This window comes from Accipiter gentilis, chromosome 21 (assembly GCF_929443795.1).
Source record: "Accipiter gentilis chromosome 21, bAccGen1.1, whole genome shotgun sequence".
In the NCBI taxonomy this organism is placed as follows: Eukaryota; Metazoa; Chordata; class Aves; order Accipitriformes; family Accipitridae; genus Astur; species Astur gentilis.
Window position 1 is genome coordinate 9,010,678 of NC_064900.1, and position 17,540 is coordinate 9,028,217.

Genomic DNA, 17,540 nt, shown 5'->3' on the forward strand with positions numbered 1-17,540 from the left:
CAGCTTTGAGAAATAATGGTAAAGATTGTCATCCCTACATTTGGTTGCTACAAAATGCCGTGAAGCTACTGCAACAACAACAACAAAAAGCATGAACTGTAAATACAATTGAGTTGATAAAAGAATTATCGGTCATCCATTAAAACCCACATGCCAATGCAAAGCTTGCGCAGAGATTATTATCATCATGCAGCTTTACATCACAGGTAAAATCTTAGGTTTTACAGTAAATTCAAAAGGAAAGTATGATGTTAATACCCAATCTTTCTGTTTCTTACAGTCTACAGAGGGCTGAAAAACAGATTCACACACTTTGGATCAGTCCTACAGACTGAAATATAAGACTTGGGTTTTTATAATGTTAAATGGTTTGGGTTTTCTTCAACTGAGGGTGTGAAAATGAAGTATCCCCCTATTGCTAAGCTGGCATGGTCTGCAATAGTTTGTAGTGTGATTGCCTTCCTCTCTCTTAAATGTCTAATTTGCATTCCAGTCTGGGGTGGGGGCAAGCATTGACATATTTGAGTTTCATGGCAAACAGACACCTTTTCCTCCTAATTAGAAGCCAAGGGCTCTAGAGTTCTAATATTGGCTTGGTTTCTCATTTAGTACAGAACAGCCTTTACCAAATCACCTCACCTCTCTGGCTCAGTTCCTTCATTAACAAGACGGGGTTATAAACATACCTACCACACAAGGATCTGCAAGGATTAACATCTTTACCCTTTGAATACTTGAAGTGATCTATAAATAGTTCTACATAGCAGCAGCAGCCATACCAAAGCTCAAAGGAATGGCTTTTACTCAGTGAAGCTACCTCTAGCAGATGCTTTGTATAAAATTAGCTCTCTTGAAGCAAGACCTTCATAACATTATTATACCAATTCTTCTAAAGCTGGGAACCGAGTTTTGTGTCAGTTGCACTAGCACTTGCCTTTCTCAACAGACCACAGTTGGTTTTATATAATGCAAAATTATCACGAATTAATACAAGTCCATAGCATTAAATACAGGCTACCACAATACCACAAATCACATACAATACTGACTGGATGGATGAGCTTCTGTCAACTCAGGAACTTTCAGAAAAGCAATTATACGGGATAGTCTTGTCTGATCCTAAGACACGATCATTATGCACAGAAGACAAAACATCTTGGAGATAATTCCAGGCAGGAGAAAAAGGTGGAGGAAATGTCAAGGAGATCTTAAATAATCTCATATTAGTTTAATCCCATCTGTGTAGGACTGTACCAAGCACATTTGATTTAACTTACCTGTACATATAATTTCCAACAGGAAAGCCATACCAAGAAACAATTCTGTCTTTTTCTGTCCTGATTCCCCAACATGGTATGGAGCAGAACCATGGTCTCACAGAGGCAAGGCCAAAGCACTGGGGGAAATTCAAGGAAATGGATGACAATGTCCAGAACTGAAGCTGGAGGGAAAGGCCAGGATGGAGAGCAGTGGTCTGAGGCACAGCCCTGACAGATAAGGTGAAAATACGGTCTACAGTGAGTAAGACGAGAGATAGCAGGGAATGCTTAGTGGAACAGAAATTGTTTCAACCATGTTCAACTTGAAATGAAGGCTAAAGATCCATGGAAAGGTGTCAGAAACAAGCTAAGGGTCCAGTCTGTCCAGGAGGAATTGGCTCCACAGCAGAGGTGAATTCTCAACATAGAAGTGATTCTTCAGTGTGTGTTAGTGCTATCTAGAAACAAGGTGCAAAACAGGGAAAACAAGTTAGAACTACAGATTTGTAAAGAAAGGAGCTGATGAGACAGGGATGATGAGGATGAAGCATCAGTTCTGAGCTCTGCCTGGAAAGAGATGAGCACAGGCTTCATGGCTGACAGTTTCTGTGCTGTGCCAGGTGTCAAAGAAAGACTGAAAAGGAAGATTTAGGCTGGAACTGGAGGAGAGTGACCAGAGGGAATTAACACAGAAAGAGCTTAAGAGATGAAAGGGAGATGAGACAAGATTTGGAGAAGCAATTGGAGCTAATGAATCTATTTGCATATATATGGTGAAGGTTTGGGGTTTTTTTCTTTTTAGGTTAGAGGAGGCTGAAACTTGCAATGCAAAAAGAAAGAGCCAAAGTGAGCAGGAGACTAAGTAAGTGTGGGGATAAGAAAGGGGGTGCAGGAAATCTGATACAAAGGCTCAAAGGAGGGCAACAGAAGAAATTTTTTTTGCATTCTTAAGAGGTAATGGGGGGTGTGAAAGAGCAGATGGAGGTCTGCTTGTTTCCAGATTCAGAAGAAACTGGAGATATTCTATGCAAAGAAAAAAATGTTAAGGTATCTAAGTCAGCAATCAAAGATACTGGAAACTGTGATTAGGACATTTTATTAAACAGAGAAAGACAATGGTTAGCAAGGAAGATCATAGAACAGGAAGAGGAGAGACAGCGAAAGAGGTCTTTCTGCTTCAGGAACTTTAGGGAGACAAAATCATCTACGTCATGAGGTGGTCAGAAACTACAGCACCTGGAGTAAGCGGTTACAAATGACTCACATCATTAGGGTACTACATCCCACCGTTGAACACTGCTCAGAATTCAGACAAAACAATGTATTTTACATTGCTAAATGTCCAGTTCAGCATGCTAAGGAGGTGTTTTGTTATGCTGCCCATTAAGGCATCCTAAGGCAGGGTTGCCTTCTGCCCCTTTTATCCTAATCTCTGTTGCTGAGCAGTTAGTCTGTGCTCCAAACACACCAATACAGATAGAGCTGCTGATGGGCTGAAAAATCAATACTAAACAAAAGTAAAAATGGCCCCAAATTAACTGACCAAAAGAACAATGACAAAGTCAGTGGGCCTCTGCTTTAAGCACTTTGATGAACAGAAGGGTCACAAGAATTATCTCAGCTCACCATGACTTAACAGGATGTGTGGCAGTTAAACAGGTAAGTATGACCATCAGTACTTTAGGTTCTCTCCATCCATCAAGGAATATTATCAGACCTATTTCAAGATATCCACTGAACTCATAATTCATACAGCTCTTCGTGGTGGCAGGTACTGCTGAGCTATGCTTTGTCACCACCTGGGAAGAAGCTCTATGCAGACAGAAACCAGGGTTAAGCAGCAGGCATGGCCCTGACTTGTGTCTCTTGCTCCGGCAGGAAGCTACCTCCTCACCGTTATCTACATTTCCCCTGTTTGCTTAGGTCTTTTCTCTCTTTCAGAAATAAAGATTCTAAGACTGCCACAAATAACAAATGGCCAAAGGCTGGGGAGTCATGGAGTTCAGAGATCCTCATATGCCAGCAGAAACTTGGCAGCTACACAGCAATACCGGATGGATTCTACATCTTGATTGTCACTTTTTTATTCCTCTAGCCTATACACACAGCAGTCCATCTACTTGTTTTGCTGAATAAAATATATTCTGTTTGATGGAGACATCAGTGAGGGTTAGGTTTAGAGCACACTGGCAATCAAAAGGGTATTAAACAAGAGGCTGTAAAATTGCTCAAGGTAATCACCCAAGAAAATCACCAAAACTTTTTTTCTTCCCCATAGCCAAAGCCACCTTCAAAACTTCAGCATGTGCTATAGCTAAATGTTATAATACAGTTTCTATTACAAAACAGCAGAAGTCCTACGTTCAATATGCACATGTGTCCTATTCCCTTGTTCTCTGTTATATGATGTCAGGCTAATGAAAAAAAAAAAGGAAAGTAAAAAAAAAAATGTATAAACATGAATTAGTAAAGATTATTTTTTTATTATTATTCCCTAGGAAGGAAGTGTATTTTTTTTTCCCTCCTCTTCTAATCATTCACAGTACATTTATGGATTATATTCATAACAAGACATGACATTGTTTCTTGTGATATGAGCATATATACTACTAGTCAATGTGAAATCACCTGAGGCTCCATAGAAAAAGTGTAAGCAATCAAGGTATCTGCAAGGTAGCTATAAGGTAAAAGGTACTCACCAGTATCTTTCAAGAGAAGCTGAATGTTTACAGTCTATTCTGCACATTGTGTTTTTTGGTTTTGTTGTTTGTTCTAAAGAACCACAGACTGTATAATGATGTGCTTGACTTTACATCCACCTTTTTAAACCTCTTGAAAATATGTTTGTTCTTACTACCACTCCACATTTTTCACACCTGCAGTTCTTTTAACTTTGTTCCTTCACAGACATTCAGTGCAGCATCTTCTGATGCAATTTGTACAAAATGTTGCTTGCAGGACAGCAGGTGTCAAAACAGTTCAACCACCTACTCCAGAACTACTGCATTATTTCTGTAATTTATAAAGTAAAAAAATGTGCCCAGCAGCTCTGTGGGTATCTTACGAAGAATATCATATGCCAGCTATAAATGCTCCTGTGAACAGCACAAATTGTGCTGGTTTGGCAGCAGTGCTTCAATCTCATAGCAGGAAGTACAAGGCTCCTGGGAAATCAATAGTTCCTTTTGCTTGTGTTTCTCCCCTCTTGAGTTTTTCAAAAATTTTCTCATGCAAGCGTGAACACAGCCACAGTCACAGGGGCAAGTTTCAGCAATATCAGATTTCTAGACACACAGGTCCCAAAGTGTAGAACAACTGCATGAACAGGATCAATGAAGACATTCTACGTGATACAGAGTTATGTTATACTCCGCCTGAAATACAGCTACACAGTAAGGAACACAAGCAGAGTTAATTTATATGAAGGAAGGTTTATATGAAGAAATATACTGCAAGCAAAACTTCCCTTTGGACTAGAATTACCTTCTCCTTTTCCATTTCTGCCAAGATTGGAAGAGAGATGAAGGGATAACATAATGCCACACTTTGTAAATCTACTTGATATCCAAAGAAATAAGTTAGGCTAGTATTCTTCCTATGTAAAGTACTTTCATTTAACATGATCACACAGAAAGTAAAATGAAAGAATTTTGGGGGAAAAAAGAATACTTAAAATCATTTTTTTATGGTTGGCATAAATCTGTTCAACTGCTCCTTCTGAAAATCTGGCAGGTGATTTGCTTTAAGAATCTAGTGAAAACTTAGTATTATATATTACTCTATAACATGCATATATATACACACACGTACAGGCAATCACACAGAGGCAGGCCTCAATTCTCCAAGACAACATATGGCGCAAAGCTTGCTTATTACAGAGCAGCAAAAGCATTGTCTTCTGAGGCACACCTCCCATACCAGTAGAAACCATCTGACAGTGAAAGAACAAATTCAGCTATGTATGCCTTCACCTCCAAATTAGTCAAGTCTTTTTGACAGATTATTAGAGACTAAATAATATTTTTCCTAAAGAAAAACATATGAGAGCTGGGACCAGAGCTGGTCTAAGCTCCATCTGATATCCAGTAAGAAAGTGTCAAAAGCAAGAGAAATAGAATTTGTCTTTACATGAACTTAAGCGATGCTGGAGCAGACATTGCAACATCTGTAGGTGTTTGACAGTGATTACCAGGGATTAGAGGAAAGGGTAAGAACCAGGAAGGAAGGCTAATAAAGTGTCATTTAATTACACTGCTCATAGCAAAAACTCCATATTACAACAAAAATAGCATGAAAGCAATCATTTTGCTGAAATACTGTTTATTGAGAGCAAACCCCTCGGATTTATTTTGCCTAATTTTCAGATATGCTGAACTCCTTTTGAGAGAGATAGGGAAAATTCATGGCATGCAGCATTTCTAAAAATTGGATTTCTTTTTGCTATCTACCAAAAAGTAATACAGAAAGACACTCTAGAATAAGACTGCTAGAAACTGCCAACATGCACAATACAAGAGGTGGCAGATCAATGCTAATGCAGTAATAGCCAATATATACAAGAAGAAAAGCCGAAATACTTTGATCAGCTGCAGGGTCTAAACTAAACTCTTGAAATTAACCACAGATGATTCACAGACACTGGAGACCAGAGGAAGACTAGAAACAAGTGGTATTTAATGAGGCAGGTAACGGCCAGACAAAGAACTACCAACAAACACAAGACATGTAACAGCCAGACAAAGAACTACTGCCAGCTGCTTTTCTACAGTGCCAGGCAGAAGTGAGTCTTCCTTTTAAGCAATTGAGAGTGTGGACTATTCACATGTATCATGCATGCACACTACAGAGTACTGTACACGCTGTGAAATGATGGCAGCCTTCTGGTGAGAAGTGCTCAGCACTTCAAAGATCAAACCTAAGGAATGAAAAAAAAAAAAAAAAAAATATGGCAAGAGCTGACCATGAACAAATGAATGAACATGCTGTAATGAGAGGAAAAAAAAAAAATATCCCACAAGTAAGGGAAAGGCTTAGCCATGCAACTTGGTCAACTTAGTTGGTGCAAGTGGAAAGAACAAGAGGGTAGGACAGAGTGCGTCAGAAAGTGCGCAGGCTGAGCCCCAGCTCTTACCACCACATTAGACTGGAGCAAGCAACTAGCAGGAGGAAAGATGTTCTTAGAAGCAGAGTCATAACCGCTGCACGTGTTTGGACTTAATGTACTTAGAGCTGCTTTAAGGAGGCTTCACGCTCTGACAAGCATTTTGTGCATGAGCGCATATGAAAGAGTGAGTCAGTACTAGTTAGCAATTAAATCCACACTTTGACCTATGTATTCAAAAATACACCATCAGACCTTCTGAAGCTGGCTAACTGGGGGATGGGATAGAGTGCTCTTGCCTTCAGTCTTTGGTTCAAATTTAAATTGAGTTCAGGCTTTATTTCAAAAAAAGTCACCTGAGAGATTCATGACATTTTACATGGAGCACAGTGGTGACAGCATTCAATCCCCCTTAACACAGACTAGTCTCCCATCAAATCAGCCCAACAAGCGTCACCTTTCACCAACTGTGCTGAAAACAAATAGAAGGATGAACAGTCTTTTTCCAGAATATTGCAATGCTGAAGGGCATATATCCATCTATAGGAGAAAGAAAACCTAAATTACACACAAACCATCTGAATAAACCATCAGAGTACTTGATCTGACTCCACTGTAATGCTGAAGAGCCATGCCCAAAAAGGTAAAGCAGCAGTGGGAAGTTAGATGCATCATCCTGCTTCCAAGAATCATTTTGATTTCTTTTAATAAGCTCCCACTATAGATCATCTCACTGCCAGAATCTTACATGAAGCAGTAACACATTCACTGTGCACATAAAAAGTTCACATGAATTTTGTCTCCACCTTTTTACAAAGTTTTCTAAGGACAACAGTACCATCAGACATCATAAAGGCAAACTTCGGCTAGCATCCGCCTGTGAAGACTAACCTGCAGGCTCAGAAAAAAGCCCCTCTCTCCATTATTCACAACAGTTTTGATACTCACATTCCCTAGTGCACATTACTAGCATAGGAGCCCATAAAAAAGCAGAAAGGAAAAATGTCAGCACATCCATACTAGCGGAACATTACTTATTCTATAGGATCATACATTTAAGACTTATCAAAAGTTTCATAAAACTACTCATCCATTAGCTCGCAAAATAGAAGACACTGTAATCTTAAAGAAGATCCACAAACCACCATACATTTTAAGACAGCCTTTTATCCAGAGAATTAAGATATCTACTATGTGTACAAAGTTAAGCACTTGATTTTAAATTCAAACTCCTGAAAAGACATCTTCATATTTCATTTGAGATAGGCTTCTTTAGTTTAGCTTAATGCTCCTTTTATTTGCTTTAAGCTAAAATAAGCTTCCTTCAACTGAAATAACAGAAAATATACCAAGATATTAAGCAATTTTTTATTAAATTGTTTTACACTCGTACTCTGATTTTAACCTCTGCAAATCCCCATGGTGACAATGTTATCAATTGCCTTCATAGGACACCAAAGCTTTTTATATTTATAGCCACACTCATTTCAGTCAGGCTGCAGTGTACAGACATCACAAACCTACAGCGACATAAAACATCTGACAGGTAATTTTGCCATACATCTTGGTAGCATCAGAAATACAGCTCAGGACTTCCTGCTTCAAAGTGCCATTTGGACTGAAGGGATCTCCATGTGCAGTTCAGAGCAGGAAGGCTGTTACATGCCACAGGGGGCAATGCGCCACAGCCTGCCTCATGTCATGCTGCCTTTTCAGACAAGGGGTCTAGACATCATCTACTTGTCAGGAACATACCTATTGAAGACTATGTTCTCTTCTTCATCATTGCTTTACTCTCCATCAGATCAGCTACAACTTTGGTTTTGGAACTGACCCCAGGACTATGGATCCAAGAGCTGGGATACCCATGCCTGTCCATTTTAAGGGCCCCACGTGTTACCACCTGCGATATGCCAAGCTGCATGTTGCAGTGGGACATTATGCCCTTTCTTGTGAGAAAACACCGATCAGGTGCTGCACCCACCTTCACAATCAGACTCCGGTGCTCCTCAGACTGACTGAAGTTCGTGCCCATTTCAAAGACACTCATCGTTCCCTCCTCACACAGGCTCATCCAGGTGTGATATTCTTCACGCTCTGGCAGTCTATCCCAGAATGTCTTGAAGACCTCCCAGACTGTTTCCTGACACACTGAAGGCACAAGAAAGGTCTGGGGTTAGTACAACAGGAGTGCTTCCACAGCACGGGTGGCCAGGATAGTACTGTCCACATGTTGTATGCTTTTCAGCCTATTAATATATAGAATGCAGTAACTAGACACCTACATGTAAACGTGTAAGGTGTTGAAGGGAATGTCAATGAAGGGCGAATCTTCTGCACTCATGCTACTTTCCTCCCAGATTTTTTTAACTGAAGTGATTAATTCCTTAATTAAAGAAAAAAAAGAACAGAGCAAGAGAGCGCACGCTTGTCTCCTAACAACCATCAAGAACAACAGAATTTTCACTGAGTGAAACTGCCCTTGATCAATGGGTCAAATTTTTCTAAAAATGTAGAAAACCAAAATAGTATGGCAAATGTCCTCACAGAAAACAGAGCTGGAGCTTAATTTGTAAGAATGACAGTAGCACTGATCAAAGTTTGAGATGCTCAATCTGTAAAAATTCCTTTGGAGTCACCTTTACACGGAATTTTAAATAAGTTTCAGAAATTATAATTGCTTTAATAATTTGAAAAACAAGGCAGGATTATGACACAACAACATAACATGCTAAGAAATAAGTCAATCTCTAACCCTCCTGTATGTATGCACTGAGAAATAACTGGACAATTCTGACTGAACAGTCTGCGAATTAAGGGTTAAATTGTCTTGTACTACTCCAGCTACTTTAACCTCCCAATCTTCCATGTGCTCTTTGCCAATCAGAGCAGTTGGTCACATAATGCTCAAGCAAGAACCTCTCTGTGACCCAGGATAACTGGAAGAGAGGAAGATTTATAGGATTTTCCTTGTGTCCTGGAAGAGAACAACATTAAAAGGAGAACAGCTCTAAAAATCACTTGTAGCAGATGCCAGCCTGGAGTAGTAGCAGTCAAACCTGCTTTTTGGCCTTAATCAGATTTCACTACTTATATATACACACAGCTCAGCAGAGGAATGCTTTGCATTCAGGGAAAGTCCTGACATCATAAGCAAGACCCTATAGGAGACTGACCATGAATCTATCTTTAGAAAGTAATTTTCTTCAATCAGCTTAAAAATAAGCTCCAGGCTGCCAAAATCAGTACCTTACTGCTATTTCTTCTTGATACTTTGTATTCTGAATTCCAATCTTGATTAAATGTACTTGCAAAAAACTTAATACATAGATCACATATGGAAACATACTTTCATTCAACCAAGAGATGGACATTTTTCTTAAATACAAAGACTTTATAAACAACAGCCTTGAGGAACTGTTTCACACGCAGTAGCACCCTTAAAGCTTAGCTGATTCTGGCATGCTGGATGGCACCACACAGAAAAAGCTCTTTTCTCCACCCCAAATTTCAGTTTATCAGAGCAGTTGAGAGCATCTCTCCATTGTAGAACTCTACAGATACAGATATCTCTCATTTCCATGCCACACTCCTGACAGCTTTCCGACATGGAGATTAGCCTTGTAGCTCATTTAATATGTACGACTAGAGGAGAACACAGTCCTCAAACTCTGCATTATTAACTCAGTTGTACATTACTGCTCTAGCACCCCTCCAGATTCCAGGTAGTTAACTTTATCTCTAAGACACAGTAATTAGGTAAGGGGTATTGGAGATGCTTCCAATCAGTTTTGGTTATGCATCTTTATTAATCAGAAATAAATAGCCAAATTTACAAGCATCCATGCATCCTCTCACATTCCCCCTCAAGTTATGCTTGCTTCCTCAGCAGCTGACAAAGCAAACTCCTTGAGGCAGGGACCACAGTTCCATATGACCTCTGCACAGACCTCAGGCAATGAAGCCATAATCCTGCTCTGGGATTTCTGGATCCTGCTGGAGTACTAATAAGCTTCCTGAAACAGAATGACATCTGTAGCATCCTCTCTACCATCCCACTCATAAGAGCTGGGCATCCAGGAAAAGACCAAAGTCTAGTTTCGAATCCAGAAGCCTACACTAAGGAATACCACTCGCTCTCATTTCTGTATTCTGACTAATGGACCTTTCACTCCAGGTGCAGCATTGTACAGCAACATTCCTGCAATAAGATTATTCCCTGTGGCTGGGATAAGTCTTCGGCAGACTATCAGTAAGAGTTGAAGCTATGGCAATAGCTGGCAAATACATTGCAGTGGCATTATCTAATCCTACAGTTTTCATATGGCAACAAGCAAAGGACTGGCTTTCCAGTTGCAATAATTGGCAGTAATAATTGAAGGCAGTTTTCCTTAACGCTCTTAAATAAGTTTAATGTCTTTTTTAAAATAAATGTGATGAGACAGTGTCTTGCCTGAATACAAGCTGCTGCTGTATGAACAGTTGTCCCAATCAGCTCCCAGTAGATTAAGGATTTGTTGTGTGTCCTTTCATTTGGAATTAGACACCCCACTGAATTCCAGTCACAAAGGCTTTGTGCCATCTGTGGGCTCCAAGCCCATTAATCAGACCTAAGCTGTCAGAACAGGGTCATATTTTCTGTGGAAGGAGGAAAGGGGACACGGATAAGGAGTCACACTCTGTCCTCTCTAGCCCATATCCTATCCAGTGATTTTAGCTGCGGTGAGCAGTAACAAGTTGGTGCAATTGCTTCTGTATTCAGAAGGAAAAGGCTGGCCCATTTCTTTCTCCCAAGTAGTCTGAGAGTTTGTTAGTTCTGACACACAGGAAGGGATTAAAAATTCTAGGCAAACATCTACCATGACTGCCATTTAAACACTTCTGCTAGCCTTGCCCGGGAAACTGCATCCTCAGCCATGGTGAGCTTCTTGCCACACACAGTCACCCCACAACCTTGCTGACATGCAGTCCATCTTGTCATTGTCCTGTTTATCCCAACTGAACAGTTTGTAAAGCAGGGGATTGCTTTGCGGGATAATAAATCCAGGCTGTAAGGGCTCAACCCAAGAACCATCCCCAGGCATGCTTACCTATATGGTGCTCAGGAGCAAATACATAGGCTGGCTAAGAAAAGGAACAATTTTGTTTCAGTCTGTCTTTCTCATATACCTTTTCAATGTTTTATAGTTCGATAAGAGTTGCCACTCCAAGCACAGAAAAAGAACAGCACAGTTTCTTCTGTGTTGTTCAAATCACACTCATGTAAAGAAAAAGACAAGCATGACTCTATCTCCCATCTCTCCTTCAGGTATATCAAAGACGGAGCCACTTCTTATCATGGCTTCGTTGACGTGGCCACCCAGGGAACTGAAGAGACACCATCCTCACAGGGCATTCAAGTTCCCTAATAAATGCGATTAACCTTCTTTTAACTTGAAGGTGGAGCCCACCCTTGTGGCATGTTTTCTACTATCTGCTGGCGAGGGAGGTTTTTCAAAGTTTCTTATTAACAAATTCTTGAGAACCCCCATATAAGAAAAACATTTTTTTCATAACTAGATTATAAGCATTTGCTGTCGTTTAACCCCAGCCGGTAACTAAGCATCATGCAGCTGCTCACTCACTCCCCACCCCCCAGCCTCGGATCAGGGAGAGAATGAGGGGAAAAAAGGTAAAACTCATGAGTTGAGATAAGAAGATTTTAGTAGAACAGAAAGGAAGAAACTAATAATGATAACAACAATAATAAAATTACAATAATAATAAAAGGATTGGAATATACAAAACAAGTGATGCACAATGCAATTCTTCACCAGGTGCCGACTGGTGACCAGTTAGTTCCTGAGCCCCACCCCCACCGAGGCCAACTCCCCCCAGTTTATATACTGGGCATAACATCACATGGTATGGAATACCCCTTTGGCCAGTTTGGGTCAGCTGTCCTGGCTGTGTCCTCTCCCAACTTCTTGTGCCCCTCCAGCCTTCTTGCTGGCTGGGCATGAGAAGCTGAAAAAGCTTTGACTTAGCCTAAACATTATTTAGCAACAACTGAAAACATCACTGTGTTATCAACATTCTTCTCATACTGAACCCAAAACATAGGACTATACCAGCTACTAGAAAGAAAATTAACTCTATCCCAGCTGAAACTAGGACAGCATTCTGAGACTCTATAGACAGAACCTGGATACATAAAAATGTAAACAAAGTTAAACAGGACTTGACTGGAAGCATCAGTAAATAATTATATTTTATTGTATAAAAATAATTCACTATCTCCTTTCTGACCGTCCAGCAACTTGCCAGTATCTGTGCCACATATACTATCTATATATGCTGACAACAAATGCAGCAACTTTTGACTAGTATTTAAAATAGCAACTCCTTGAAACCAAAATAAAAAATAAAAGAAAACACATCGGGAGGAGAGGAAACCAAACAAGTTTACCAGTAAACTTTTTGATTAGCAATGTAACTTTGAATTTTAAATATCAAATGTTTAAAATAGATAGGAAATGGGAAAAAATTGCAGCATCAGAGCTTAGAACAAATTGACAGAAGCCCAACAGTTCAGTTATGACTGCAGCTGCTTGCTTAATACAATGTGCTGTGTTAACAAACTCCAACTATTAAGTAAAATAGATCTGCTGTACAGGCTTTGTGTTATGATCTTTCCAGGAATTAGGTTTCTAAGACTAGCTGCAAAACCCTTAAAAACCGACCAAGCAAGCAGCCAGCCCTGCCAGTATCAGGAAGGAACTGGTGAGCAGACCCAGCAGTGCTGCCACATGCCACCTGAATAGCAGATCAGCCCTCAGGACATGCGAGAAGAGCCTGTCTTTACGGCTAGATCTCATGCCAAACTTTCACTAGCCTGCTACGGGGGTAGCCACAGGCACAGATACGTGAGACAGCGTTAGCGATACCAGGCCCTGGAGGAGACAGGATTTGTGTTGAGGCCTTTTATCCCTGGGAAACAATACTGATTAAAAGCATCATAAAATCGAGATCAACCTTTTAAGGCAGCAAGCTAAGAGCCTTGACCGTACCCATGGGTGGGAAGGTAAGCTCCTCTAGAAAATTACTTCCTTCATCCCATGGCTGCAGTAATAAGTAATTTGTATTTTAGTGTTAACTGATCTCTCAGCTACTTTGCCATTTTCCTCTGAAGAATTCAAATGTTAAAAAAAATGAAGGCTTATGAGATAAAGAGAGGCTCCCTGCCACAGAGATGCAATCATTCCAGCTATCTACAGGAATGAAAACAGCTATGCAGAAGACACGTAACTGACTGACACAATCAATCAGAATTCAAACCAAAAATGCAAACCAGATGGCTTGTTCTGCAATCTTTCTCCAAAATACATTTTGCATGCACATACTACATTTTACATGTACTCCATCCTGAAATGCCTCAGAAATTAGAAGTCACTTAACTCATCATTGAGATAATCATCTTCAAGGTGAAAGAGGAAGTAGGTAGGAATAACTGAAAGATCAGCACGTTTGGCCCATGCCCTTGTGCAAACTTCCACTTGAGCAAAGTGTCACAGGCACTTAAAGTAGGCAAGGTCTTGACTTTTAAAGGCTGTAACAGGTTTCAAAGGCTGCCTCAGAAAGCTGGACATGTAGTAAGACCATATGAATCCCAGCATATCTACTCCGGAAGCCGAAAAGCCCAGCCCTCAGGAGCTTATCTGCTTCAAATGCAGCGTTTACACTCAAGTAATACTTAAAAATAATAGAGAATATCCTGAAAAGCTTAAGATAAATTGTGTTTCAGCCAAAAAAATTCCACATAGGCAGGCACAAGGTCTTTTCAGTCCTATAAACCTTCGGGAAGGGGTGAAAAAAAAAGTTTATTTGAAACTTCCTTTCCTAAAGACTTCATCATTGTTTTCAAAACCTCCAGCTAAGATCTGTGATGAGATGATCTCTCTCTCTCTCTGAAATTCTCCTGTATGGCTACCTTTCACAGACCTGAGTAGGATACAGCATCTCTGTGGCTCCAGCTTTACCATTCAGGATGCATTTATCTCTCAAATGAGAGACAATTAACCTATTACACTCAGTCTGTGCTCAGGGATTTCTGAGGTTAACAGAAGGGGCACCACATGACAGCACTGGGCACCTAGTAGGGGGTAGGGTGGCTTTCTGGCCATTTGTGTAAGTGGGCAGTGCTGGAGTTTAATCCCAGTTAAATCCCATTAGTGCTTCTTAAGAGTTGAATCGTGTACAGTGGCTAGGAGCACTGAATCAGGCTGAATATTCTATTTTGAGGCAAAATGAGGCCAACTTCTCCTCTCTAACAATTTCTGCACAACTGAATGGCTTAATTGCAGTGGGTTTTAAGAAGGACTACAGTGACAGGGAGACTGAGAGACACCTAAGAGATCTTTCCTGCGAAGACTTTGTTAGCACTTGCTAAACAAATTAATATACACACATGCAGAGAAACCACTTCATCTCTTGCTGAAACGCTGCTGTGTGTAGCCTATAACATAGCAGCCCTTAAACAATACGTACAACAAACCAGGATTTTAAATTAAAATAGTTGAATGTGAATTAGCTAGTCCACATGATAGATTTTTTCTTTGAACACTAATGTACTAAACTCTAGCACATAAACTGTTCCCACCAGTAATATTTCAGGAACTACAAAGGAGTGTCTTTCATGGGGAAAAATCAAGCTTCTTAGAAGCATATGCTGACATCTAAAAATAAATGTACAGGGGGACAGAACTAGACCTTCTACAAATAAACTTCAGAAATTTATTGGCTGAGTATGAGCTATGCATAGTATGTGCCAGGGATGAGGGGGAAACAAGGAGAAAAGGCTCACTCAGCCAGACACTTTATTTATTGTATGCTTCTTTATAGCCAGGTACTTCTTAAAACTTTTGACTGTTAGCTTTTATCATTATTCAGCAAGATTTGAACAATTTCTAATATTTAGGATTTCAGCATCAAATTGAAACTTCACTCTTAACTGTCCATGTGCAGAACATAGCACCATTATTTCTAATGCTTCAGTAAATAGATTTGAAGTGACCAAGAAAGGGAAAAATGAGAAAGCTCAGTGCTATGCCCAAGATTACCAAATGTAGGGATTATAATCATGCATAGAACTTCATTCCTGAGAAATACCTTTTATTCTTTCCAGAGTTTCAAAATGTCCTTGTCTCTCATCAGCTGTGACACACTAGAATATGGTCTACTTCCTTCTTCAGTCAGTATCTTTAAACACCATGTTTAGAATTTCAGCATCATCTGAAGCTCTGGCTGACCAAAACGGTTCTAGTGGAAAGACTATCGGATTTACTCATGTGAAAAGATGTACTCACTCAGAAGCATACACTGAATTGTTTAAGATACTGGATCACAGCAGCAAAAAATGCAAACAGAATTTAGGAAAGGTAGCCACTGGAGTAACTACATCTCAGAGGTGGCAAAGAGCAACAGTATTAACTCTGAGCCACGGTGTCAAAATCCAGCAGCCAATTAACAGACATAGTTTAGGGAAATGGTGCAAGCCATGCTACCTTGCAATCCTTATCTTGTTTCTGTTTTATTGGCTAATTCAACTTCCAAGTCTACTACAATCCTCAGCCATCTACCGGCATTTTACACCAAAGGAAATGGACAGATTCACTAAATTGTCTACATAAAGTGACTGGTCATGACAGACTTTTGGACTGAGTGGGTATGGCTATTTTTCTTATAATAATTTTTATTTAACAGGGGCTTGGGCTACCATCTCCGTCAGCAGTAAAGAACATCATTACTCATAATCAACATCACCATATACAGCACACTCACTATCTGAAATCGCACTATTAATTTTTCACAAAATATGTTTTGCGAAATCTCCAGCTGCCCATTGGACACACTTTGTGTTCATAACAACGGTCCAGCTATGAACCACCACTAGATTTACTTGACTTTTCCAGCAGCAACCATAACATTACTACCGTTTAAAAGGACTTGTGTTAAAAACACTCCATAAGACCCAACCCATAGGCCTACAGTACACAATCTGTAAGCATCTATGACTGATTTCCATCTCCATATCCTAAGAAATAAAATACAAAGCCAGCCAACAGCAGCAACCTCTATATACAGCTACAGGAGATGCAGAGACTATATCATACTGGGGAGTACAGAGACAATCATAATCCCAGCTTCATCTCACAAGAGACTGAAAATCATATCTTGTGCTAATACAAAATTCAGTTTGTTCTGCAATGTGATTGACTGTAGGAATAAATCAGCACTTTGGAAATCTGCCTTCTAGACTGCAGATGTAGAGAAACAAGTACAAAACCACCCCTATTCTTGGCTGGTACTTCTGATTACTACAGTAATAAGAACAACCACCACTGAATAATCATACCATTACTTAGACTTTCATATGCTGAAGGGTGCTACTGTTTCAGAAAATACTGATTTTTCTCCAGATCCCTGTATTTTGCTGCCCTTTAAATTTTTTTTTCTTATTTATTATGTATTTATCATATGTCTTTATCTTGCATCTTACTAAGGCTAAAAAAGATCCAAATATTGCAGTCTGAAGAAAACAAAAAAGGGTTACACTGTTAAGCCTACAGCTATATGACGTAAGTACTTGCTTAAAGCCTATGACAGAAATGTTCGTCAGTCAGTCACTCTCTGACATTAATAGAGACTTTAGAAAGCTAGTGAAAGTAAATAAAGGTAGGAGCTACAGATAGATAATTATATTCTCACCTATTTCCTTTTAAGGTAAATATAAATGAAACAATCAATCTTGATAATCAGCACATGCAAACCTTTTCTGTTTTTTTAGCAGGCTCTTACAACAAAACAGTAATCAACATTTCCTTCCATGGTAGTGGCACTGTTTATTGCTGATAGTAAAGTAAAACTAAGTAAAGAATAGATTGTATTGAAACCATCCTTTCCAGAGAAAATATGGGATATTAAAGTCATTCCTTACTTCAACAGATATAGAATAAAAAGAAGATTCTAAAAATGCAGACTGAGATTGAAAAATCAACCAATTCTGTGTACCTTTGTATTTATTCCCTTGTGGGATCAGTTATTTTTCTAATCATTTATAGTAGCTGTTCTCTGAGTGCTAAACAGTGACCACACTCTTTCCTAGGACTATTTTGTTGACACTGCAGAGACAAGAAAACCCA

The 17,540-nt window shown here is 39.7% G+C and overlaps 1 protein-coding gene across 4 annotated transcripts in view; it reads right to left on the reverse strand.

Moving 5' to 3' along the window:
* IMPG2 (interphotoreceptor matrix proteoglycan 2) overlaps nt 1-17,540 on the reverse strand; it is a 61,444-nt gene that overhangs the window by 38,613 nt on the left and 5,291 nt on the right. For all 4 annotated transcript variants that reach the window (XR_007509048.1, XM_049824572.1, XM_049824574.1 and 1 more), the window contains exon 3: nt 8,345-8,511. Coding sequence is in view for 3 of the 4 variants with exons in the window: in XM_049824572.1 (XP_049680529.1) it covers nt 8,345-8,511 (167 nt within the window). In the remaining variant the exon portion in view is untranslated. The remainder of the gene's footprint in view (nt 1-8,344; nt 8,512-17,540) is intronic.